This window comes from Notolepis coatsorum, assembly GCF_963971535.1.
Source record: "Notolepis coatsorum genome assembly, chromosome: 13".
NCBI classification, from domain to species: Eukaryota; Metazoa; Chordata; class Actinopteri; order Aulopiformes; family Paralepididae; genus Notolepis; species Notolepis coatsorum.
The window spans coordinates 28,719,705-28,747,204 of record NC_140177.1 but is presented as its reverse complement, the minus strand read 5'-3'; the positions used below and the strand labels follow the sequence as shown (position 1 = coordinate 28,747,204).

The window sequence follows — 27,500 nt, the reverse complement described above, 5'->3', positions numbered from 1 at the left end:
TGTGGTGGAGCTGGGGAACCTCCAGGGATAGTCTGGAGAGGAACAACATGGACAGGAATTACAATCGCAAGCAGAATTCTACAGGAATACATAATGACTGTGTTATTGTCGTATAGTTGCAGCCAACATTTTTATTTTCCCCTTTACTTCATTGCTTTATACATGAACCCTTTAAACATTGTTTTGATGTGATTTCAAGGTGAGTCGTTAATTATAAAATACTCCTTGCTTTCATTAAATAATTTCAAACTGGGTGAAAATCAATCAATCAAATCCTTTATTTAACCAGATAAGCATCATTAAGATTAAAATCTCTTTTTCAAGAGCGATCTGGCCAAGCAAGGCAGCAGAAAGTTTCAACATAAAAAAGAACATCACAATAAAATACAGATAAAACATTCACAGCAAGCTCCAATTTCAGGCAAGTTATCAAACAGGTAAATGATCAAACACAGTTGCACTGTCCGAGGGAACTGAGTTTGTAGGATTTTAAAATGGCTTTGAATTCTCCGAGGGTGACCAGTCCTGGTAATTTTAGGTCCTCCTGTATCTTGTTCCAGGATGAAGGAGCAGGATATTTAAAAGCCCTTTTTCCCAATTCAGTTCTCATATGGGGAACTTCCAGTGTTAGAGCAGCTTGAGAACGAAGGGCATACTTATATTGCTTCGTGCACAGAAGCACACTTAGGTACGAGGGAACCAGTTTAAGCAGAGCTTTGTGCACTTTGTGAAAAGAAGCTATCTTATTGGAAAAGGGGTTTTCCAGAAGGAATGGGAGAATGAATGATTATAAAAAACAAATAGGTGTGAGGGCTGCGGGTGTTTGGGTCACGAGCAGATAATAGGGACTCTTTAAGTTATTCATATAACTAAACTGCTAAGCAGTTTATACCACTCAATAAAGAGGTATTATAGAAAAACTGAAATAAACCACAAGGGCACCTCCTATTAACAGAGTTCATACAAATAAATTATATAACCTAAATAACAATAAACCTCCACTAAGGGAGTTTATGTGTAGTAGTGGACTAATGATAAATAAAAATGCGGCACGGTGGTGTAGTGGTTAACACTGTCGCCGCACAGCAAGAAGGTCCAGGGTTCGATTCCCGCTTGGGGACCAGGTTTCCATGATGCCAGGTACTCAGGTGGGGTATCTCCCAGGCCTTTCTGTGTGGAGTTTGCATGTTCTCCCCGTGCTCGCAAGGGTTTCCCCCCCGGTAAGATAAACCCAATGGAAAAACATGCACAACAGATCGCTAACCCTGGTGGGTCTTATATCCAGGGGGGACGAGTCCGCCTACAGGAGGGAGATCGAGAGGTTGCTGAGCTGGTGCAGCTGCAACAACCTGGTCCTCAACGCCCAGAAAAGAGTGGAGATGGTAGTGGACTTCAGGCGGAAGGCAGCCCCCCCCACCCCGATCATTCTGGGAGGCACCCCGGTGGCCTCTGTGGAGTCCTGCCGCTTCCTCGGCATGACACTCTCCCGGGACCTGAAATGGGAGCTGAACACCATCGCTCTCAATAAAAAGGCCCGGAAGAGGATGTACTTCCTACGTCAGCTGAGGAAGTTCAGGCTGCCGAGGACCATGATGGTCCAGTTTTACACCGCCATCATCCAGTCCATCCTCACCCTCTCCATCATCACCTGGTTCCCTGCAGCCACGGTCAGAGACAAGGCCAAGCTGCAGCGGGTGATACGCTCGGCGGAGAGGGTGATCGGCTGCCCCCTCCCCTCCCTCGAGTCCCTACACTCCACCAGGGCCTTGAGGAGGGCGAGGAAGATCATGGCAGACCCCGCCCACCCGGGTCACAACCTCTTCAACATGCTCCCCCACGGCAGGCGGCTACGGCTGCCCAAGACACTAAAGTCCCGCCACAGACTGAGTTTCTTCCCCTCAGCAGCTCGCCTGGTAAACGAGTCAGGTGTCCCCCTGCTCCCCCCCCCCCCCCTCTATCGCGAGCTGCTAGGGCTGGACTTCTGGACTTGAACTTTGTGTTGCACTGTATCCATGTCCCCAACCACTGCACTTTCACAGTCTTATTGTTGTCTCACTGTCCTGTCTTGCACTTTACTTAAAATTATTTATTTACTGTTGTATTGTTCTTATTGTGAAAAAAGTATGCACTGTAATGTCAAATCACGTTCCATTTTGTACCTGTATAAAATGGCGAATAAAGTAATCTGAATCTGAATCTGAGCACTTGGATTGGTCCCCGGGGCGCGGCTCACGTTGACGCCCTATCTGCTCCCGGCTGCCCATGGGGGGAAGGACAACGGGATGGGAAAAGTGCAGAGATACATTTCATCGGCGACTCAGTGCATGTGTGTGTGTGTGTTCCTGTGGGTCGCCCATCTCGCGTGTGTGTGTTAAAACTGCATGACAAATAAAGACTTCTAGTCTAACAATTATTATGACAGTTCAAAAGGAAACAAAAGAAAACGGTCATAAAAAGAAACACACTACAATAAAAGGCTCAGCTACTAGAAAATAAAGTGCTAAATAAGCCAGTAGTCTAAAACCAGAATGGCTACAGAGGCTAAATGCTGAACAGGGCAGAGAACAGCACTACACTTTAATATAGCAAAGCCTGACCGGAAGGATAGCCAACACAAAAGGAAATGAGAAAGCAGCTAACCCAGCGAGATTCAAACTTAAATAGACTCAGCTTTACCATAGGCACAGCTGCACTGAATCAGGTGCAATCAAGCCCACACACCTGCCCTACCATGAGGCAATTAACCACAGAGGCCAGTGATTGACAGCTGTCTCTCCCCGGAAGACGAAATAGACAGCTTTCCCTCACAGAAAGATGAAAATAAAGCAAAAACCACGACAATAGGTGTATGTTTACCACTGTTTTGTATGTGTTTGTAGGGAGTTTTTTTTTTTTTTTTTATCTTTTTCCCCCTCCTTTTTCCTTTGATTTTCTCCCATCCCAATGTTAGTCGTTATGCCAATTCCCAATCCCCTTCCTGGTCGCTGCGCACTTACCCCCCACAGTCGGTCTGGGAGAGTGGAGGCTATCACGTGCTTCCTCCGACACACGTCTAGCCAATCAACCGCTTCTTTTCACCTGGCAGCGCGGACTCTCACTGAGAGGGTGTAACGTGTGGAAGGATCACACTACCCCCCTTAGATCCTATCCGCGCTTAGCAGGCGCCCCGACCGAACTGTAGGAGTCGCTGTTTACAACGACCCGGACCCACCCCGCCAGCTTTCCCACCCTCTAATACTGCCAATTGTATTAGTGTGAACGGCCAGCCAAGCTGGTGACACGCCGGGAGCTGGATTCGAACAGGCAAATCCAGCGTCTCCGGCGTTGGTGACGAACGCAATCTCCGCTACGCCACCTGACCACCCTGGGGTTAAAATAATACTTTCAACATTTTGGGAAATACACATATTTGCCATTTTCCCCAGAGTCAGTCGATAAGATTGATACCACTTTTTTTGGAAGTTGTATTTCTTCACCTTTGATGGAGCTAGGCTAGCGGCTCCCTACTGCTTTGAGTCCTTGTGCTAAGCTAGGCTAACTGCTCCCTACTGCTCCCAGTCCTTGTGCTAAGCTAGGCTAGCTGCTCCCTACTGCTCCCAGTCCTTGTGCTAAGCTAGGCTAGCGTGCACCTGGACCTCTCTCTGGGGCTACTGGACACACAGAGATGAAACTGATCGTCTTCTCTGGGTACACAAATAAGTGTATTTCCCAAATGTCTGATTATTCCTTTATCTGTAGTGTGGTAGTGAAAGGGTTAACCTTCTGTAGTGTGGTAGTGAAAGGGTTAACCTTCTGTAGTGTGGTTGTGAAAGGGTTAACCCTTTGGTAGTGTGGTAGTGGAAGGGTTAAAAGAAGATTTAAGGAGACTGATTGATTGATTTATTGAATTGATTGATTGATTGATTGAAAACTTTATTAACAGATTGCAGAATGGGTACAATACAGTACAGCTCAATACACACAATTGCTAAGACCACCTATCGGACGACCGTTGCGTACCTTTACAGGCGGCAGGCGGGATCCCGATGCAGAGGAAGTACTGGAAGGTGAGCATGCAGGCCAGGAAGCAGCAGTACTTGGGCCAGATCTCGGCGATGGCTTTCCTCCTGCGTCTGTACATGACCGCTATCAGAGCGAAGGCGTGAAGCACGGCGTAGAGGTCCATGCGCTGCCCGATCACATTCACCACCAGCAGGAGGCACGTCTGTGCCACGCAGCAGCAACAGGGAGACCATGGATGAGAGAATCATTTTACATATTGATTTATTTTGTCCACTGTGTCGTGGATATCAAATGTCTACCCCTCCCATCCCCATTGTCCACTACCCTGTGCCCCCCCCCCCCCCCCTTTCACTATAAAGTCCCCCTCACCACAAGATTCCTTCTTCTCTACCTGGGTAATTTCAGCTTATCACCTGGGGCGGAAGCCTCAGCCATGTATCTAACTATCTTGTATATATTCTATCTATCTGGCTAATAAACCTTATTAACTGGACCTCGGTTGACTGAGTACATTCTTCATGATATTCACAATATCCTATAACTGCAACAGCTGAATCGTTGAATGTGTCTGACTGAGTTTGAATCATACGCCGAGTTCAAAATGTTGTTTTATTCCACAACTCAGGTGGGTGATGTGTTAAAGGCCTAATCAGTCATCCAAATGAAAACGAATGGGTAGCCCTACCACTTAAAGGAACATGTCAACATTATGGGAAACCTCTCCAGAGTCAAACAAGAAGATAGATATCAATTTCCTCTCTGTGCGTTCAGTAGAAAGCTGAGAGATGCTTAAAACTCCGGGAGGGTTTTTTGTCCAACAGCTAGGCTAGCTAATCCGTATCCTCTTCCATTCATTTGTGCTAAGCTAGGCTAGCTTTCTAATGGACGCACAGAGAGGAAATTGGTATCTATCTACCTATAATGTTGGCGTATTTCTTTTAAAAAAAATTGCAAAATTGCTAAATGTGTTTTTATTCTGTAGTTGATTGACTCTGCCCTTGATCGATTATTGAAGGGCTGAAGCATTGATTGTTGATGGGACAACATATATATGATGTATATGATGTATGAATATGTTGTATCTCTGGAGGAGAGGTGTACTGACTGTCGGCTCACTGCCTTAATACTATTCTTGTTGTACAGAACTTGTAAGATCTACAGATCAAACTCTTCAAGAATGTACTGTATATGCAAATATACCTCACATTGATAGGTCCAGAAATTAAATCATGCATTGGGGCCTTAAGGGTGGAATGTTGTTTTTATTTAATTTCAAACCTACCTCCAGTCCAAACTTGTAGAAGAAGTAGTTGATGAAGTACTTGAGGAAGTCGACGATGCCGTTGTCCAGGTGCTGCCGTGTGATGTCATGGAAGATGATCCTGGCGGCGGGAGGCAACAGCTTGTTCCTCAGCCGGTAGAACTCCTGGTGGCGGTAGATGGTCACCTCGAACGCCAGGACGGCCAGCATCAACAGGTTGTTCTGCACAGACAAGAGCAAGGGGTTTTTTGGTCAATGAACAGGTTTTGCAGCATAATTGACTGTACTACTCGCCTGTATTCATAGTATTCGATGGCAGACATATTCAGATTAAATTAGATTAGATTAAAATGTCATCATACAACACAAGTACAGTACAACAAAAAGAAGAGGCATCAAACCAGAGTGCAAATGTAACAGTAAAGTGCAATAGTAATACACAATGTACAGGTGATTAAACTGGGTATAAAATATATAGATTAGTATTAATGATTATAGTGTTAATCAGATATATGTACAGAGTTGTAGTATTAATATGTAAAGTGATACAGGTATTTAGATTTTTTTTTAATCTTTATTTCGAACAATATAAAATCAAAACAAATCATTGATCTCAAGAAATTTAATGAAAAAAAGAAAAATAATAATAAATAAACAAAAGCCAAACAACTCAATTTACATGTTCGAAAAGGAGTAGGAAGGGCGGCTAAGTGGCGCAGTGGGCAAGGCGCTCGCCACTAACGCTGGAGATGCTGGGTTCGAGCCCAGCTCTCTGCGTTGCTTCCGGCTTGGCTGGTCGTTCATACTGATACAATTGACAGTATTAGTGGGTGGGGATCGGACGTTGTGGACAGCGACTCCTACAGGTCGGTTGGTGCGCCTGTACAGCAGAATCAGGAAGTATCGGGGGCAGCGTGAGCCTCCCACGCGTTACTCCTCGCCACTGAGCGATCGCGCTGTTCAGGTGAAAAGATGCGACGGCTGCCTCCTCGTGTACCGGAGGGGACACGTGATGCAAGGCTTCTATCCTCACGACAGCCGACCAGTGGGAGGCATGGTCTAACAACGTTCGAGACAGGGGAGGGTAGAATTGGATAATACAAAATTGGGATGGGAGAAAAATAGAAAATGGGGAGAAAAAGTAGATAAAAAAAGAAAAGGAGTAGGAAGAAGTATACACTTATTTAATCCTACCCCTTTTACACTACTCAAATGAGTGTACTAATTTAAAACCGTACAAAACATATATATATATATATATATATATATATATATATATAATATATATATATATATATATATATATATATATATATATATATATATATATATATATATATATATATATGCAAAACAAAAAACAAAGTAAGTCATACTGGCCAGCAGCGTAGGACCCTGTGGACAAACCGTCATTAAATAACAGGTGATTATCGTTAAATGACAGCCGTGTGTCGTGTTGGTTTGACGTGACACGTCATGAGAATACCATGAATACTGGAGGTCATACAGTATATAGTCTACAAGAAGAGATGCCCTTTCAACACTTAGATCAATACAAGATTACCAGACAGTTAAAACAAAGGGCTACAACTGTAAACTTTTAGTCTTCATATTTGGAAGCCTGGGTCATGTCCATAAGTTGGGTGTTAGAGGCCTTCAGATGGCCGGTCTTCCGAAGAGAAGAGCCAAACAATTAGCAAGATATTGCTCAGTGTCAGCAATTATTGGCAGCCGGGCAATTTGGAGAAGACGCTGCTATCTGTATCCATGAGCTGTGTGTAGATTGTCAGGTTCATCATCCATGTGTGTGTGTAACTTTGGTTGCCATTGTCAATTTGGGCACGACTGTATCAGAATAACCGACAATGTACAAGTGCACTGATAATATTTGTGTCCTTTAAACATTGTCTTTATGTGGACATAAATAAAGATTCTATGTGTGTGTGTGTGTGTGTGTGAGTGTGTGTGTGTGTGTGTGTGAGTGTGTGTGTGTGTGTGTGTGTGTGTGTGTGTGTGTGTGTGTGTGTGTGTGTGTGTGTGTGTGTGTGTGTGTGTGTGTGTGTGTGTGTGTGTGTGTGTGTGTGTGGTATATCTTCCTCACCCTGAGATAGTCCAGCAGCAGGTCTGACTTCTGGAGGCCCACCCAGTTGGCTGGATCCACAGGATCCTTATACAGCAGAGACTCCTCCATCTCCTCCTTCCGTTTGGGCTGAGTGTAGTTTGGCTACAGGACGTAAATTAGCGTTTTAGCAGGGTTGGACTCAGTTCACTCTCTCAATTCAATCAAATTAAAAGAATCAACAACAGAAATAGCTGTTTATTTACTATGGACAGAACATTCATTGTAATTTATTCGTCAATATAGGTGGGAAGGTCTTTCAATATTTGAATCCGAAAAAAGAAATCCACCTCTGTGATCTTGTTGACTTGAAAGCGATTGAAAGTAAAAATAAATATATGAATGAATAATAATAATAATAATAATAATAATAATAATAATAATAATAATAATAATAATAATAATAATAATAATAATAATAATAATAGTAATAAATAAATACACTTTGTCAAAGATACCTACAAAACCCAAAGATACCTAACCTCAAAGACACTGAGATAACTAAAGACTATCTAATTACACAGGGTGTTTGTAGTGTATGGGACTTGTGTATGAGTCGGACTCACCATGTTGCATCTAATGGAATACGTTTGTGGCTCTATTGACTTCAGCTGATACAACATCTTGCAGATGATGATGACACACGTCCAGACCGTACACACGCTGGAGGCCAGAGGGCGGAACTGGCTGTAGGGCAGCGCGAAGGCCCAGCACGCCAGGAACACGTAGTTGAACAGAGACACCTGCCAAACCACACAACAAGGACGATGAGGAGAGCGAGTCCAGAGGAATCCTGTTTGCATCGCCATTCCCAGCACAGTTCAGTCAGCCATGGTGTAGCTATCTAGACCAGCCAAGGTCTAATTTAGTTCAGAAGTCCAGTCCAGTGTTAGACTGAATGTTTGTGTCGTTATCTTTCTTCCGACATGGCTGCCTGTAACCACTGGTAACCACTTTAGAAAGAAAATGGCTAAAGTGGTAGAGCAGGTAAGACACCCGAAAAGCATGATGTTACTGTTCTACTGTGACTTGTTTACAAGATCCAGTAATAAGACAGATTCATAAAATTTTTGTTGATCTATTTCTCATATACCGCACATGTAGCAACCGGTGTCCCTTCCAACATGGAGGACAAATGGCCATTCTAAACATTCTGTGAAATGTCCCTATCAAAGCAGCTATGGGGTAGCTAACTAGTCAAGCCAAGGTCCAGTTTAGTCTGGTAGTCCAGGTTGGTTCCCTCTATCTTTTAGGAGGGTCTCAAGAGGGTCTTCTTTCTCGACCGATCTCAAACTCTGCCCTCTTTCGGACGGCGACAGCTGTGATTGGAGGATCAGTCAAAAGAGGGACATCGTACCTCTTTGACCGTGACCAGGATGATGTAGCAGGCGACGATCTTGATGATGTGTATCTCCAGCAGCCACCAGACGAAGAGCTGCAGCTTGTGGAAGTACTCCAGGAACTTGAGGAAGAGCACCGTCAGACGCTCCACCACCAGGTGCCACTTGTTCTTCAGGTCTGAGAGGAGGGAGATGGGCGGGGAACCCAATATTAACACTTTCCGTGCCAGCCTCCGTGTCCTATTTACCCCGTTGAATGCCACCGCTCTATTCAATGACAGAGCTCTCACGTTTGTGAACGCATAAACTCTGTCTTAAATTATGTGTCTAATTCGACCGTCGTTTATCAATTACTTGTTTGCAGTCAACATTGTCGAAACGGATTGTTTTTTAATCGGTTCATTTCCGTTTTATACCATTTTGAAAAACGCTCGTTTTTTGAAACTTTCAGAAAAAAAAGAGATTCTGCAGGAATCGCGCTTTACTGTAATACACAAAACACGTTGTCATTTTTCGGCCTATTTATGAATCGTTTTCCAATAAACGCTAGATTATCGATAGTATATGTGTACTTATGTACGCTATAGAAGCGGGCTGAAAAATCCATTATCTTATTTCCTGATCAGCTACACACACTCACAGCCACATACACACATAGGGGACACGTTGATATATAGGTGAAAACAGCTCTGATTATCCCAATACTGGTAAAATAGATTCCTTACCTCAGATCAGATGTTCTCCAAAAAGATTATTCCAATTCCTGATCGCCATTCCAAATATCGATCGTGTTTATTGATCCAACGCTGGGTGGTCAAAAGACATAATCCACGCTGTTTTGATGGTGGGCAATGACTGGGATCGTCTCCGGTTACTTGTCTGACAAGTAAAATGTGAATTCCGGACTCTTTTTTCCCCATGCGTTTCATTCAATCCAATCCAATCCAATGGGGTGCAGTACCATCCGGAGAGACGATAGGGGGCGGTATTTTCCCTGTTCGAGCTCAGACAGATCCCAACTGGTAACATGAGGCTAGATTGATGAAATATGAATGGAAACCGCTAATAAAAAAAATAACGATTAAACAACGAGATTTCTCTTCGTTGGCACTCAACGGTTGGCATGAACTAACGAGATTTCACGTTGTTGGCACTGAAAGTGTTAAAGGGGGGGTCCACCCTAAAATCTAATTCACATCACGTTATTTCTCTAACGCTGTACAGTTTAAATTTGTGAATATTAACAAGTCTCTTCTTAACTCATTCAGCGCCAGCGTGTATCCCCATCCCTGTGGTCAATGGGCCACGCTTTAAAAGATAGGCATTTTCACGATGCGTCACGATGTTTGCAGAGCTATACCTATAATCTATATTATAGCTATGGAGACAATACTATGGTTCATTTGACAGTCACTATCGATCGTCCAACATGTATAGGTATTATGTTTCATCATGAAGGCATCATGGGGGGGAGGGGGGGGGGGGGGGCGTCGTTTTGTGATGCTCTGATCGTCAGCAACGGCATACATTTTGGAGTACGTAACATATGATCGTTGCGATTGATGTGAAATCATTGTAGTCCTTACCTTTGCTAGGAGGTATTGCAAAAAGAATATTTCAATTGTCTGATCGCAATTTCCAGTATTGATCGGGTCCCTGACATGAAATGGGACAAACTATGCATGAAGTGTGCTGGACGCGTTCCAAGTGGCTCGAATGAAGCCTTTCACTTGCCCGGGTACCATTTCTCCGCCCGGACCATATAAAATGTAACACACAGTGTGAAATAAGGTTTCAAATGGTAGGTGTTACAAAGGGTCAGATTAAACCGAATATATATATTTATTGCCTGAGATCCCATGTATAATATTTGTATATCGTTTGATATCCCTTGTATATTCTTTGTACATATACACGGAATATCCCTTTACCTGGTACAGGACAGACCATAATATTCGTTCTCCTATTGGAAGCGATCCCCTAGGCGCCAGTGACTTACCCCCTAGAGCTGACTTGAAAGCTACCGACATGACTTGTCTTAACATGCCCGCTTCTGCCCATGAATACGGCTACCGAAAGCAGAGCGGCACTATTTGTCCACCGTACATATAAATAGGGCGCAAGAAATGTAGAATTCCTCTTAGTCCCTTGTCCCGTTCAGTCTCGTTCAGTTCCAGTTATCCAAGTGACGTCTCTCCCCACTACGCAACGTGGGCAGAGTAGGGCTCGCATCGCCCCAAGATAGAGTCTCGTGTTATCCTACTACGTTTGTTTAACGTATCGTTCGCTCCCTACTAGTAAAAGCCTTCATTACGAGTCAAAGACCACGTGAAGTGGGTAATTGTGCGTCTACATAGAGCACTTATTGCCGCGTGCTAATAAGGATAGTAACGCCAAGTTCAACTGTGAACCACGGACCAACCGGAGGATTTACCCCGGTGATTGCAGAGCCACTTTCCGGCAAGGATTACTATTATTATTCTTCATTCTTCACCAAGCTGCTGGAGCAGAGAACCGCCTACCCCGCTGCTACTGTGAGATCTACACATGCCCGTGAGGACATCATTCGAGCCCGTCTCTGTTGGAGCAGAGACTCCACGGCTTCCCCTTGTGCTGCTGCATACTGGAATTACAGCGGCTGCTTTTCCCCGCGGAGCAGGGAGTAATACACCGTCTCCAGGTGCCTTGCTGAAGCCCTGTGGAACCATTGACCTTCATAGAGCATTGCCTCCCCCTGCTGGCTTACAACCGGTAGTACACCCCTTCCCAGAGTACAATAGAGAATTCCTAATATTCAGTATTGACTTGCCTACGCACATTCTTTGCCTTACAAGTGCATTCAAATGATAAATGTAATAATACCTTTTGATGTAATAAATATTCTAAACAAGTATTTGTGTGGAAACCGTGTTATTGTGGAGAAGTTCTCATCATATACCTGTGTACGGTATTGGCCAGTAATGTACATAAGACGGTAGTAGTTTAATGATACTAATACTTGATTAATACAGTCAGGGAATTGTACCCCTCAGTTACAATTGGTCCTTCGAGCCGGAGATAATAATTAGCGTAATATTAATATAATATTAATATTGACATGGCCGATGACGAACACTCCACAAACGGTTCTCCTAAGCTAGATCGCCCGCAGCGCAGACGGCAGCCACCTCCCTATCTAGAGGCATACTCTGTCAGTCCAATACCTAGCTTTAAAGGGAAATTAGATACGGATAAAATAACTAAAGCGGATAGTAAAATTATGTCCGACCCTACCAACCAGGCTACCCCGCCAACAGAGGCCCTAGTGGGTTCTAATGTAACTGACCAAGCTCACGGTGGGGACCAGGAGGGAACTGACACGACTTTATCCCCCGACAACGCCGACGAGGTAGTCCCCGGAGCGCTCCAGGATAAAGAAAGCCCTCCCGGGATGGAACCCGACCCACCACAAGAAGAGACGCGCACCCAGGAGATGGATCTCCTCGGTGCGCAACAGGAGAACGGATCTCCAACAAGCACTGCCGGGAGCCGATCGCCCCGAACGGCGTCTTCCCCCAGCGCGGCGGACAAGATGCTGGCGCAAGCACTCATCGCCACCCTGGCAGCCTCCACTGAACGCGATCGACTTCAAGCGCAACAGACGCGCGAGCGCGAACATTTTGCAGTCGAGCGAGAGCGCTTCCAGGCGCAACAAAGGAGTGAAGACGACCGCATAAGACTGGAGACCAGACGCCTCCAGACAGAAGAGAACATTGAGAGAAGCCGCGCCGATGCACAGCACGCCGCCGCCAATGCACAGCACGCCGCCGCCAATGCGCAGCGCGACGTCGCCAATGCCCAGCGCGAAGCAGCGCGCGACGCAGCCCATGCCCAGCGCGAGGCAGAGCGCGACCGGCTGCAGGCGGAGCTGATGGACAAACTGGTTGCCATGGCGACACCCCCTCACTCCACACAGAGCTCTCAGAGATTGTCAAGACACGGGTCTAGGACACATTCCCCTACCCGACGAAGCGACCCGGGACCCCGCCAACAGGAGGATCCTGTCCACGTCTCCGAACCCCCTCCCCAGCCGGTCCATACGAGACCCAGCAACCGGGAAGAACCGGACCACGCCGAGAGACTGAACAGAAGACTCCAGGTCCTAGCAGAGGAAGAGGAGGAGGAAGAGGAGGAATGTCAAGCCGACCAGCAGCAACGTACTCTGGCCCAGGAGGCCCAGTACAGCCCCGACCAGCAGCAACGTACTCTGGACCAGGAGGTCCAGTACAGCCCAGAAGTCAGCCCCGAGGCCCTGCGCTACAAACCCCCGACTCAACTCACGGGTGAGTTTGACGCACCGCCAGCCCCGAGGGACAGCACCTGGGTACCCGACCTTCGGTACCCACCAAGTACCAGCCCAAGACGACACGCACGGGGAGACTCGCCTAGGAGGCCTCTTCCCCAACGCTCACCGATGTGCCAGTCATCCATGGCATCGTACCTTGGCGCACCGACGTTTCCAGACTTCACCCATGAGAACCGAGCACAGTACACGGAGCTACGGATGTGCTTAGAGACAATGATGGTTGATGTAGCTGATGAACGCCACAAGTATGCTACCCTATTGAAGCACCTCAAGGTGCCCCGAGCGCACAATATAGCGCTGGCCTATGCCAACTCTACTACCCCATACACAGCGGCTCTAGCAGCACTCGACCAACGGTATGGACGCGTATGGGACTACGTGATACAGGAGATAAGAGACATTGACCGTCTCCCCCCAGCCAGAGACAACAGAGCGCTAGATGACCTGTCTATCAAGGTACAGTCCCTGGTAGGGATGCTGGGGTCCCAAAAGGAAAAGGGTATCTACGAACTGTACGCTAACTCTAACGTAGAGAGGATATTAGAGAAGCTCCCTCCCGCCCGACAAGAGCGCTTCAGGCGGCAGAGAGACTACCGCGACCCCAGCGGTCCAGAGGCATCCCTCCTAGACCTATCTGAGTTCCTCGCCAGGGAGGTCAGTAGCCTACGACTCGACACGTTCGTATGGAGTGGACCAAGCCCAAGACTCGGACCTCGGGGACAAACGGATAACCGCCGGTTGGTGACCGTTATGCACCAAGCCGAATCAGTACCACACAAGAACCACAACACCCCCTCGACGAAAGAGGACCAGTGGAAGATTGAGTGCCAGTACTGTGAGGGAGAACATCGGCTGTACCAATGCGACACCTTCGGGAAGCTGACCACGGACGAGGTGAGTCAGTGGACCAAGGACCACCGCCGCTGCTTCCGCTGCGCGCGCAGCCACCTAGCCGCTGAGTGTCGCTTGAAAAAGAAGTGCAGCAGGTGCGGTGGCACCCACTTGGAGGTCCTGCATGACATCAACAGGCGTCAGCCAGGACAACAGAGTGGGCCCGTCGCGGTAATGTACCATGCCGAGGCGGTGGCACCAGTACCGAAGAGCCACCAGACCGCTCCCTACTGTACCTACTGCGATGGCAGACACTGGCTGGCACAGTGCGCCGAATATAAGACACTGAACCCCGTCCAAGTGGACCAGTGGCGTAAGCGGCCCAGGCGGGCGCCGCTTACCACGCAGGGGCGGCCCAGGCGGGCGCCGCTTACCGCGCAGCACGGTGCGGAGCCCACCAGACGGTCCAAGGCAATCAACCAACAGGAGTGCTCCACATTGACCAGCATAGCGGGACCCCCCGTGTGCTCCTCAAAGTGGTCAGGGTGCTCCTGAGCTACGAGGACAAGGTCCTGGACACTTACGCCGTCCTGGACGATGGGTCCGAAAAGACTCTCCTCCTCGCTTCTGCAGCAGCCCAGTTGGGCCTGCGGGGTGTCAAAGATACAATGACCATACGCACCATCAGAAGGGACCAGAAGACCATAAAGGGTGAAAAGGTCTCCTTCGAGATAGCAGCGGTGGACCAGCCCGAGAAGCAGTATAGTATAACTAACGTCTTCACCAGCCACGACATAGGCCTGTCTCAGTACACCTACCCCATCCCACAGCTGATGGCTAAGTATGTGCACCTACGTCAACTACCTATACCGCTTATCGACGGCGCCACACCGACCCTGCTCATCGGCTCCGACCACGCGGACCTCATTCTCCCAATTGAGGCGGCCCACGTCGGACCCAAAGGATGCCCAGTCGCGGTTCAGACCCGACTGGGATGGACGCTCCAGGGCCCCCTCTACGGACTTGACAGTCCACCCACGTCTACACGCTGCCTACACACAGAGGCGAGCGACACCGGCCTCTCTCCCGTACAGCAGAGGCTATTGACATTAAGCGAGAGGTCCGTGAGAGAACCGTGGGCACCAGAGGGAGTTCAGAACCCCACCCCCCTCAGCTGCGCCCCAGACGTGGCTGACCTCGAACCCAGCACCCCAAGCGACTCCTTGACGGGGCGGCCGGGACGGGCCCCTCCTCAGACGGGGTACAGAGCAAACAAGAGAAACAGACGGAGGAGGAGAAAGCACAGCCAAGCACAGATCAAAGCAGTCTCAGGCCCGCTCCCTCCTAAGCCCCCCTTCATCCCGTCCAGTCGTCATGACCATAGACCAGTCACTACCCCGAGCTGCGTGGCCGGCCGGCCGCGTAAGCAAAGTGACCACTGGTGCCGACGGAAAGGTCAGAGTGGCAGAAGTGCTCGGCCAAGGGCGGACCTACAACCGACCCGTGGCGAAGCTGATAGAGTCGCCAAGGCTCCCCGACTCGCTTAATGACGACCATGACCCATGACTTTGTGAACTGACCGACCCCTCACAACGGACATTGAGTAGTGGACAGTGCGGTTAATCTGTCTCTGCTTAGCTAATTAGGTGGGACTAATTAGGGGGCGGCTGTTACAAAGGGTCAGATTAAACCGAATATATATATTTATTGCCTGAGATCCCATGTATAATATTTGTATATCGTTTGATATCCCTTGTATATTCTTTGTACATATACACGGAATATCCCTTTACCTGGTACAGGACAGACCATAATATTCGTTCTCCTATTGGAAGCGATCCCCTAGGCGCCAGTGACTTACCCCCTAGAGCTGACTTGAAAGCTACCGACATGACTTGTCTTAACATGCCCGCTTCTGCCCATGAATACGGCTACCGAAAGCAGAGCGGCACTATTTGTCCACCGTACATATAAATAGGGCGCAAGAAATGTAGAATTCCTCTTAGTCCCTTGTCCCGTTCAGTCTCGTTCAGTTCCAGTTATCCAAGTGACGTCTCTCCCCACTACGCAACGTGGGCAGAGTAGGGCTCGCATCGCCCCAAGATAGAGTCTCGTGTTATCCTACTACGTTTGTTTAACGTATCGTTCGCTCCCTACTAGTAAAAGCCTTCATTACGAGTCAAAGACCACGTGAAGTGGGTAATTGTGCGTCTACATAGAGCACTTATTGCCGCGTGCTAATAAGGATAGTAACGTCAAGTTCAACTGTGAACCACGGACCAACTGGAGGATTTACCCCGGTGATTGCAGAGCCACTTTCCGGCAAGGATTACTATTATTATTCTTCATTCTTCACCAAGCTGCTGGAGCAGAGAACCGCCTACCCCGCTGCTACTGTGAGATCTACACACGCCCGTGAGGACATCATTCGAGCCCGTCTCTGTTGGAGCAGAGACTCCACGGCTTCCCCTTGTGCTGCTGCATACTGGACTTACAGCGGCTGCTTTTCCCCGCGGAGCAGGGAGTAATACACCGTCTCCAGGTGCCTTGCTGAAGCCCTGTGGAACCATTGACCTTCATAGAGCATTGCCTCCCCCTGCTGGCTTACAACCGGTAGTACACCCCTTCCCAGAGTACAATAGAGAATTCCTAATATTCAGTATTGACTTGCCTACGCACATTCTTTGCCTTACAAGTGCATTCAAATGATAAATGTAATAATACCTTTTGATGTAATAAATATTCGAAACGAGTATTTGTGTGGAAACCGTGTTATTGTGGAGAAGTTCTCATCATATACCTGTGTACGGTATTGGCCAGTAATGTACATAAGACGGTAGTAGTTTAATGATACTAATACTTGATTAATACAGTCAGGGAATTGTACCCCTCAGTTACAGTAGGCGATACTGCCGCCTAGCAGGATTCGGCCGGCATTGCAATCTTGCGGTCTCAGAATGAGTCCCAATGATACACCGAGGTCCATGAGCCTGTATATAATTTTAAAAAATCAAATAAAAGAAAAAACTATGAAAACAATCGAAAACCCGACTGGTTTTGGCGCGCAACGCATGGCGAGATAACCCGACTATAGTCGTGATTGGCCGTGAAAGAGTTAAGCTGAACACCATAGAGGAAAAAGAAAAACGACTTACCTTTGCTTCTTTTACTATTATGCACTTTGCTACTAAGTAATCTACCTTGCCTATATTACTACCTACTATACTAATATGTCTATACTACTATGCACTCAGGAGTGTAGCACCCAAGTTCAACACTGTTTGACGAACAATCTTATTTACTCTTAGCTGCCAGAGTTGTACCCTTCCTGCTGACTTGTTGTACAGAAATTGTGAGTCGCTTTGGATAAAAGTGTCAGCTAAATGACTCAATGTAAATGTAATGTAGACAAGACTCTAGTGATGATGTCATCGAGAGACAAATCCTGGAGCTGCTCCATAGACGGTGACTAGTGGAACGACTCTGAGGACACTGTGACAGTAGCCATGGTGATTTAACAAGTTTAATAAGATTTAATATGATTTTTATGATTCAGACCTGTAAGCCCTACATTTAATAAGTCATTTGTATGTTATAGCTCAAACAAGAATTATATGAGCCCACAAAGTTGGTCACTAATTCATTGCTGTTTTGATGCTGATTTACAGCTTAGGGAGACTCTATGTTTATAGATATTGATTTAATTGTCCAAGCATATTGGAATATAAATTATGTTTTAGGGTGTTTTTCCATTTAAGACAGAAACTCTACGGAGAATGGCAACTGGGAATCGTTTCTAGGGACGCAGCTTTTAATCGTGTCTATGTTTATAGATATTGATTTAATTGTCCAAGCATATTGGAATATAAATTATGTTTTAGGGTGTTTTTTTAATTTAAGACAGAAACTCTACGGAGAATGGCAACTGGGAATCGTTTCTAGGGACGCAGCTTTTAATCGTGTCGACAACCTTTTCACATTCAATGGAGCTTGCAAAGAGTAAACAGCTCGGTTAATACTTGCTCGGTTGCGTGTTCTCATGCAAAGGCGTCCTGTATATGATCTCAGGCTCGTTCTTTGAGTAATAGACTCTCCAGCTGGGTTTGTGTTGAGGGGAATCTATCCAAACATCATAAACACGGAGACCTCACAGGATTATGGCCAACGTATACAAATGACGATTTGTAGCTTATGGGTGAAAATAAGCACTCAGAATCATGCGTCATAACAAACAGTGAACTCCAGACAAACGTTATATGTACAGCGCAGCGTTTTACAAAGCAGCCTGTGATTATTAATGGACTGTCTGCTGAGACAACAGACGCTTTCAAATAACTGTCACATTCCTGGATAACAGATTTGAGATGATGCCTTTTTAAGAAATGTATGAACATTTATTTTATCCACTGAGCAGACTAAACAGCCCTGCGATGAGCCAACATGCGTCTAGAAACACTCTGACTGAGAGGCTACTGTGGAAAGCTGTTGTAGCAGAATGGATTATGGTTTGATTAATCACACTGTAAACACAGGAGCAGACTTAGGGAGTAATGAAATATAGTAACTGGCGTCACATAATCAGGATACGTTTTTTTTCTTTTTCTTTACTGTATTTCGATACATTAGAGGGAAAAAAGACGGAATCAGATTACCGATAACATTTTTTTAAATGGGGGTTATTTTTCAGGATAATATATTTTTTTATGATATATCTTCAATATACCTACTTATACACCTGCATATACCACTTAACTCTGTATGATAGCATGTACAATAATGCTGTATATACTGTATATATACATTTATATATTATATTTACTATATACTATATTTATAATCTTTTTTACATACCTGTAGATACTATATCTATGTCTAGTTCAAAGAACCATCTGCACTTCAGTAATAGTCATGTTTTTTATATCTTTTATTTGGTCTTTTTCCATATTTTGGCATTGCGGTAATCCAAAACAAACTGAATGTAACCAGATTGCATTTCTTGAGTGACACTGAATACATATTTGTAATAGTAACAGAATACATTCATGAAGTAACCCTTTCAACCTTGCACAGGAGTAGCTTAGCGAGGGGGGAGTGAACATGGCTAGGAAATAGGGTGCTTCTACTATAATATATTATATATACATATTATGCTAACAGAGCCCTAAGCATCTTAACACTATACCTTAAACACCCGGAGAATGTGCTGTGCTGCAATGACTCACTCACACATGCAAGTAACATGTACATTGTGAGGTGCTCCCCCACGCCACCCAGAACCCTGTTTGCCTATAGAACAGCCAGAACGCTTCAGGACATGGACTGTACGAGGTGTCAGGAACGTTCTACAGGAGTGTTCTCTCGCCATGAGGTTTGCTTGTTTGTTGCCTCGTTACACGTAGCTTCCTCATTCTCAGTTACTGTAGCACTTTTCACCCCAAAGCGCTGCTGTTGACAGGATGGTTTGTGTTTGTTGCACCTCTGTTAACATTAAATCTGTGCATTTTTTTATTTGAAAAACACAGGAGACGGCAGGGCCAGCAGGGCCGAGACAGCAGGGCCGGGTAAAGATATTGAAATAAGGAGCGGCTGGGTAGCGCAGTGGAGAATGCACTCGCCTACCACCGCAGAGACTCTGGGATCGAATCCTGCTGTCAGCGGTACCTCCGGCTTGGTCAGTCGTCCCTACTAACACAATTGGCAGTGTTAGCGGGTGGGAAGCCGGCGGGGTATGTGTCCTGGTCGTTGTAAACTGTGGTTCCTACTGGTTGGTTGGGGCGCCTGTTCTGCAGGGAAGGGATCATGGGGGGAAATAGCGTGAACCTCCGCACGCGTTACATTCCCCCAGTGTGAGTCCTCGCTGTCAGATGAAAAGAAGCGGCTGGCTGACTCCACATGTATCGATCGGAGGAGGCATGTGGTAGTTCTACACCCTCCCTAGGCCGACAGTGGGACAATGCACGCAACGACCAGGAAGGGAATTGGCATAATGACTAAATTGGGATGCAAGCAAAAAATACAGAAAAAGTGAGAAAAAAAATATAAACAAATATATATATATATTTAAATAAGGGGCGGCTACGTGGTGTAGTGGGCAAGGCGCTCGCCACGAAATCTGGAGACGCTGGGCTCGCCTGTTCGAGCCCAGCGCTCCACATTTGCTTTCAGTTTAGCTGGTCGTCCACAGTAATACACATTGGCCGTATTACGGGGAGGGAAACTGAAGGGTGGGGATTGGGCGTTGTGGACAGCGACTCCTACAGGTCGGTTGGTGCGCCTGCGCAGTAGAATCAGGAAGTGTCGGGGGCAGCGTGAGCCTCCCACGCGTTACTCCTCGCCACTGAGAGATCGAGCTGCGCAGGTGAAAAGATGCGACTGCTGTTACCTCAAGTACCGGAGGGGACTTGTGCTATGTATGACTTAGTCCACATTGCAACCGGCTTGTGGGAGGCAAGAAACAGCGTTCGTGACAGGGGAGGGTTGAATTGGATGATACGAAATTGGGATGGGAGAAAATATAGAAAATGGGAGAAAAAGTGGATAAAAAAAAAATATATATTTAAATAAGGATCGATTGAATCGATTCATTTGAGCATAAAATTCTGTGATCGATCTTTTAATCTATGTGGATGTGTGAAGACTTACGCCTCCCGTCCTGCAGACGTCTCTAGTTTTTCTTGTGCCGAGTTTCTGCTGAACTGGTACGGAAACTCAGTTGACCAAATAACATCTTTTGACAATCAAGCCTGATTCAATCAATATCGAATTTAATAAAATCTAAACCAAATCGGGACCTTGTGAATTGAAATTGAATGGAATCAGGTAATCAGCGACGATATCCAGCGAGGAGGGTGGGGCGTTGAGGTTGTGTCTTGAGACCACAACCTTCACCTGGCTCTGACAATCATGCCTCAGAGACTCACCCACTCGAATACTATAAATCACTACAGTATTTCTATGATATATCTCTATGGTGTGTATGAAAATAAAACACAGGTATACTATTAATCACTACAGTATTTCAGTGGTAAATCTAAGATTTGTATAAGCCCAACCCTACCTTATCTGTAACCTTAACGCACCTCATGCCTCACCACCCGTTGGACGCGGTACATGAGATACACCCCCCTTCTAGCCAATTGGCATGAACACACACATACAGTACATACAAATACACACACCCTCACATGCGCACACTTGATCTCATACAGTAGTTTTTATGGTACCTGAGTTGTGTTTCAGTAGTCTTTATGGTACCTGAGTTGTGTTTCAGTAGTCTTTATGGTACCTGAGCTGTGTTTCAGTCGTTTTTATGGTACCTGAGTTGTGTTTCAGTAGTCTTTATGGTACCTGAGTTGTGTTTCAGTCGTTTTTATGGTACCTGAGCTGTGTTTCAGTAGTCTTTATGGTACCTGAGCTCTGTTTAAGTCGTTTTTATGGTACCTGAGCTGTGTTCAGTAGTCTTTATGGTACATGAGCTGTGTTCAGTCGTTTTTATGGTACCTGAGCTGTGTTCAGTGCTGTGTTTCAGTGGTTTTTATGGTATCTGAGCTGTGTTTAAGTAGTCTTTATGGTACCTGAGCTGTGTTCAGTGCTGTGTTCAGTAGTCTTTATGGTACCCGAGCTGTGTTTCAGTCGTTTTTGTGGTACCTGAGCTGTGTTTAAGTCGTTTTTATGGTACCTGAGTTGTGTTTCAGTAGTCTTTATGGTACCTGAGTTGTGTTTCAGTAGTCTTTATGGTACCTGAGCTGTGTTCAGTAGTCTTTATGGTACCTGAGTTGTGTTTCAATAGTTTTGATGGTACCTGAGCTCTGTTTAAGTCGTTTTATGGTACCTGAGCTGTGTTCAGTAGTTTTTATGGTACCTGAGTTGTGTTTCAGTAGTTGTTATGGTACCTGAGCTGTGTTCAGTAGTTTTTATGGTACCTGAGTTGTGTTTCAGTCGTTTTTATGGTATCTGAGCTGTGTTCAGTAGTTTTTATGGTACCTGAGCTGTGTTTCAGTAGTTTTTATGGTACCTGAGCTGTGTTTCTTTTTTTTAAACTTCATTTTTTAGCGTTTATCGCTTTTCTGGTCAAGCATGACCGACAGATGCAAGGTGAAACGGGAGGGAGAACAGGGGAAGACATTCGGCAAATGACGGCGGGTCCGGGAATCGAACTCGGAGTCAACCAGATCCGTGACGCAGCACGGTATTCCCCGACGCTTTCACGTCGAGGTACATGGTGAGCTACTGGAGCTCCCTCCTGAGCTGTGTTTCAGTCGTTTTTATGGTACCTGAGCTGTGTTCAGTGCTGGGTTCTGGCTCCGTTCCCACGCTGCAGCGGTGACTCTCCTCGGCACTGGACTGCCGGTGGTCCGAGAAGCTCCTCTTCTTCACCTCATCCACGTCATCCATCACCACCACCAGCACCTCCCCCTTCTCCTGCTCCTTCTCCTGCTGCTTCTCCTGCTCCTTCTCCTCCTCCGCCTCCTGCTTCTTCTGCTCCCCCCGGGCCAGCGATCCATCCATGGAGCTCAGCAAGGTGATGTCTGCCAAACTGCCGTCCTGGTGCACCAGTCTGACAACAAGGCATGGCGTTTCAGTCACTAATATACATGTTAATGTGCACACACACACACACACACACACACACACACACACACACACACACACACACACACACACACACACACACACACATACACACATATGCTAATTCACATGCATGCACACACAAAGACACACACACACACACACGCACACACACACACACACACATACACACATATGCTAATTCACATGCATGCATGCACACACAAAGACACATACACACACATGCACACACAAAGACACACACACACCATACACACATGCATGCACACACACGTACACACACACACATACCATAAACACACCATACACACATGCCCATACACACATGCACACACACACTTGCATACACACACACGCGCGCGCAAACACACATATACACACATGCCTACACGTACACACATCAGCCCTATGGCCAGTACCAGAACACCAGGCTGGTGTCAGAGGAAGGTGATCAGCACATTCCTCTTGCATTAATAACATTGCATGGGGTATTTATTTCTCCTTGCATTGGGTACATGGTAACAGGAGGAGGGCAGCATTAACCCTTAAAACTCTTCTCAGGCAGTGGATGGAGGTTGACTTGCATGAGATGGCTGCATGTCAAGGCAGGCACTCCGTGTCTTACACTTACTTGCTCGGCTGAGTGGGGATTTTTTGCTTGATGCTGCTCAGAACAGTGGAGAGAGTGACATGTCACTGTCACAGTGAGGACCAGTGTTTTGGGCTTATACTCAGGGTTGAGGGTGGGAACTGACCTATCTCAAGCCCCGCCCTCTTTCATTGATCCTCCAATCACGACTGTTGCAATAAAAGATTCATTGGAGGATCAATAAAAGAGGGCAGGGCTTGAGATTTTTCCGGGAGTGCCATGCAGTGGACGTGTGTGTCATCGGCAATTCAGTGTGAAGGGAACACGGTCTTCTCAATGTCAAGACATGCTTGAGACAGAGTTCTTTACAAGGATGGAACATGTGAGTCAGTCTTGGAGGCTGGTAGAAACAGGTGAGGCCGGGTTAGAGAGGTTATGGGCTGCAGGGTGAACGATCCAGAGGTATCCGAGAGGAGGAGGCGACAGGCAAGAATACTAACTACAACAACAACAAAGGAAATACAAAATATAGGCTCTTCGTTAGTTTATCAAACGCCTGCCAAGGAAAACCATCCATGTCAGAATGAATCACTATAAATAACTATAAATACATAACTAGAATATGTAGAACAAAAGTTCAACAAGGTACCATTGTTGACCATAGTCACAATAACAGCCATTTTGCTCTTATGTCATGCTTTCCACGTTGTTCCCACCTGAGCATGACATAAGAGCAAAATGGCCGCCGTGTGACTATGGTCAATTGGTTACAAGGTCAGAGAGCACTAGGACCTCAAAGGAATACTCAGACATTTTGAACTGGTTATTTTCCTCTACCGGGCACTTCAAGCTTCAGTTGCTTCAGGAGAAGCTTGGCCTTCAGTTCCCTTGTAATTGCATGTTAGTATAGTCAGCATTCCTCTTTGAAACCATGGGGGCACTGGTAGTGGAAAGCTTGCAGCTAGCCGTGTCCCATGGTTTTCGGTAAGGAAGGCTAACAATGTTAGCGTGCCGTTTCAGGGGAAACTGAAGGACGTTTTTCCCCACAATGTGAAAAGTGACACATAAGAGATACATCAAAATGTTCGAGGATCCCTTTAAGGGAACGTTCCATTTGGAAAACGGGAAGGAGGGGGAGGGGGGTTCAGAGGGGATGGTTGGTGGGATGATGGTTGATGGTGGTGACCGGTGCCACAGAAAGCGAGCAGGTTACCCACCTATTCATGATCAGATAGACACGCTCACTGACTTTATCATGGCTGTGAGAGGAGAGGAGGAATGGAGGAATGGAGGAATGGGGGGATGTAGGGATGGAGGGTTGGATGACAGGGGAGAGACGGCAGAATGGGTTACAGAGAGAAGCAGAGCAGAGAAGAAGAAGAAGCCATGGTACTACAGCACACGGGAACATAATGGAGATGATGATGACGAGATGATGAACTACAACCATGGAACAACAGAACCAGCCAGACAGACACACAGACTACAAGTGTATGACGATTGTCGCAATGATTCCACAGCAAAAACGCAACAGACCACACAGTAAGTAGTCTGGATCAACACCATGAGACTGTGGGTATAAGCATGCAGTCGGCCCACTATCTCAGTCAGAATTATCCTCCCCTTCCGCTATCTGCACAACTATTTTGCAAGGGCACCATTGCTGGGCTTAGCTCCGCCCAGGAGGATTGTGATTGGTTTAAAGAAATACAAACAGGCCAGAGTGCTTTTTCCACCTATACCGGAATGATAATAGGTTTATCCAGACCTCTCTCCGGCGCTGGCACAGTGCTAACACAGTGTGGAGAGAGGTACGGCTACGCGAGACTGCACAATAAGAGATGTACGGGAGAACGTCGCACATCTATAGTGAGCATTTCAAAGGGTGTGCTCTCTCTCTCTCTCACACCCCCCCCCCCCTCTCTCTCTCTCTCTCTCACCCTCTCTCTATCTCTCTCACACACACCCTCTCTCTCTCACCCACTCTCTCTCTCACCCTCTCTCTCTCACACCACCCCTCCCTCTCTCACCCTCTCTCCCTCCCTCTCCCTCTCTCTCTCTCCCTCTCGCGCAGACTTCCATGCCTGTTGAGTGAGCCCTCTGTATCTCCTCAGACCCACCCCTCCCCTGCGGGTCTGTCACCTGTAGATGGTGCTCTGCTCCTTGGCGACCACGGCCTGGAGGTCTGTGAGCAGGAGGAAGCGGTCGTGGAAGTAGTGCAGGTGGAGGATGCAGACCAGCAGGAAGGAGGAGGGGATGAAGATCCGGGTGAACAGCATGGAGACGGAGAACTGCTCCAAGCCCAGGTCCTCCAGCCTGGAGGGATAGAGGGCATGGAGAGAGAGAGAGAGAGAGAGAAGGGGGGAGATAGAGGGAGGGAGGGAGGGAGAGAGAGAGAGAGAGGGGGACATATAGAGAGAGGGGGGAGATAGAGAGAGGGAGGGAGGAGGAGATAGAGAGAGAGGGAGGAGATGGTGGAATAAAGTGAAGAGTAAACATCAAGGGATGTAGTTTCAAGTTTCAAGTTTGTTTATTATTTGTCAGAACAAAATACAGAATACTTTATAATGAAATGCTTGTTTCTTATGAGCCCCTGAGAGTGTGCTACATACAGTAAAAAGAAAGTAAAGCACTATATCAGGCAATAATGGACAGTAAGGGAAATACAACATTGTATGCAAAAGAAAAGTGGGAAAGAGAGTTGGAAATAGAGATAACAGAGGAGGAATGGTATGACACATGTAAGACACAACAAACAACCACAGGATCAAGGATATGGAGGGAGTTTGGGTGGAAAAATATAATTAGATACTTTATAACACCAGAAATACAGGGCAATTAAATGGTAAATGGTAAATGGCTGCTTTTTTATATAGCGCTTTTATCCAAAGCGCTTTACAATTTGTTACTCACATTTTACCCATTCACTCACACATTCACTCACACATTCACACACCGACGGCGGAAGCAACCATGCAAGGTGCCAACCTGCTCATCGGGAGCAATTAGGGGTTAAGTGTCTTGCTCAAGGACACATCGACACGCTGCCCGGGAGGAGCGGGAATCGAACCGGGAACCTCCGGATTGCCAGACGACTGCTCTACCTCCCGAGCCACTGTCGCCCCAATTACACACCAGCAAAGAGAACATGTTGGAGGGAGTGTGGACAGGAAGGGGCGAACCATACACACATATTCTGGGGATGTCAGAAGATAAGGCACTACTGGGAAGAGATAGGAGGGATAATAAATGAAATAATAGGATACGAAATACCCCAGGGAAGCCAAGTGTTGTATTTGGGCAATCTGTCACAAGAAGGAATCCAAGGGGAAGACAAATATTTGATTAAGATATTGATAGTGGCAGCCAAGAAAGCTTTAACTAAACTGTGGTACAAGGTAGAAGTGCCGACAAAGGATCAATGGATAGAGTTGGTAGAGGGGATACAGGAAATGGAGAGAATCACACATCTGCTGAGGCTGCAAGAAGAAAAGTTTGAATGGAAATGGGGAAAATGGGAAGAATAAAGGAGGGGAAGTAACGACATCACAGAGGTTTGAAAAGGATACAAGGAAATGAATAAACATTTAAATAAATAATGCAAATGTAGAATGGACCGAAGGACCCATGCCACACTTTTTCTTTACTCATTTTTGTCTATTTGTTTTATATTTATGTACTGTGTATTGTCTATGAATGTTGTCTATGTATGTTGTTGAAAAAATGAAAATAAAAACTTAAGTTTAAAAAAAAAAAAAGTAAGTAAAAAAAACTAAGAAGTAAAAAGTAGGTAAAGACAATATACAATACAGAGTAAAATGAGTAACAGTGAGGTAGAATGCAGACTACAAAACTTGGGGTAAGGTGCAAATGAGGTATGAATGTGGTGCACATCTCTTTAATAGTAGAGAGAGAGAGAGATAAAGAGAGAGAGAGGGAGAGAGATGATGGTGAATGAGGGTGAGAAGAAGAGAGAGAAGGATGAGAGGAGATGAAGCAGACTACATAAAACAAGATGGAAGAGGATTAAAGAGCGCAGCACCCGTCTCGCCTCGCTTGGAAATAATGAACTGAAGCTAACTGAAATCTATTCACACACTATATATCTATCTATCACAGTACAAGTACATTTCACTTAGGGCGGTCGGGTGGCGTAGCGGAGATTGCTCTCGTCACCAATGCAAGAGGCTGCGGTCTCGACTCCCGGAGTCAGCATTGCCTGCGGCTTGGGCCGATCGTCATACTAACTCGTTTGGCTGAGTTAGCGGGAGGGAAGTCGAGGGTGGTAATCTGGCGTTGTGGACAGTGACGCCTACAGGTCAGGTCTGGGTGCCTGCTCAGAGAAAGGCAGGAAGTGGTGAAGGCAGCGTGACCACACGTTACACTTCACCAATGAGAGTCCTCGCTGCCAAGTGAAAAGA

The 27,500-nt window shown here is 46.4% G+C and overlaps 1 protein-coding gene across 1 annotated transcript in view; it reads right to left on the bottom strand.

Annotated features, from left to right (window-relative positions):
- The window catches only part of piezo2b (piezo-type mechanosensitive ion channel component 2b), a 233,072-nt gene that overhangs the window by 80,015 nt on the left and 125,557 nt on the right, over positions 1 to 27,500 (bottom strand). The window contains exons 17-24 of the mRNA XM_084327610.1: positions 25,222 to 25,395; positions 22,172 to 22,455; positions 8,740 to 8,900; positions 7,949 to 8,125; positions 7,365 to 7,487; positions 5,285 to 5,485; positions 4,000 to 4,204; positions 1 to 32 (exon numbers count right to left, since the gene is read on the bottom strand). The exon at positions 1 to 32 is cut by the window's left edge and continues 70 nt beyond it. Coding sequence (XP_084183736.1) covers positions 1 to 32; positions 4,000 to 4,204; positions 5,285 to 5,485; positions 7,365 to 7,487; positions 7,949 to 8,125; positions 8,740 to 8,900; positions 22,172 to 22,455; positions 25,222 to 25,395 — 1,357 coding nt within the window. The remainder of the gene's footprint in view (positions 33 to 3,999; positions 4,205 to 5,284; positions 5,486 to 7,364; positions 7,488 to 7,948; positions 8,126 to 8,739; positions 8,901 to 22,171; positions 22,456 to 25,221; positions 25,396 to 27,500) is intronic.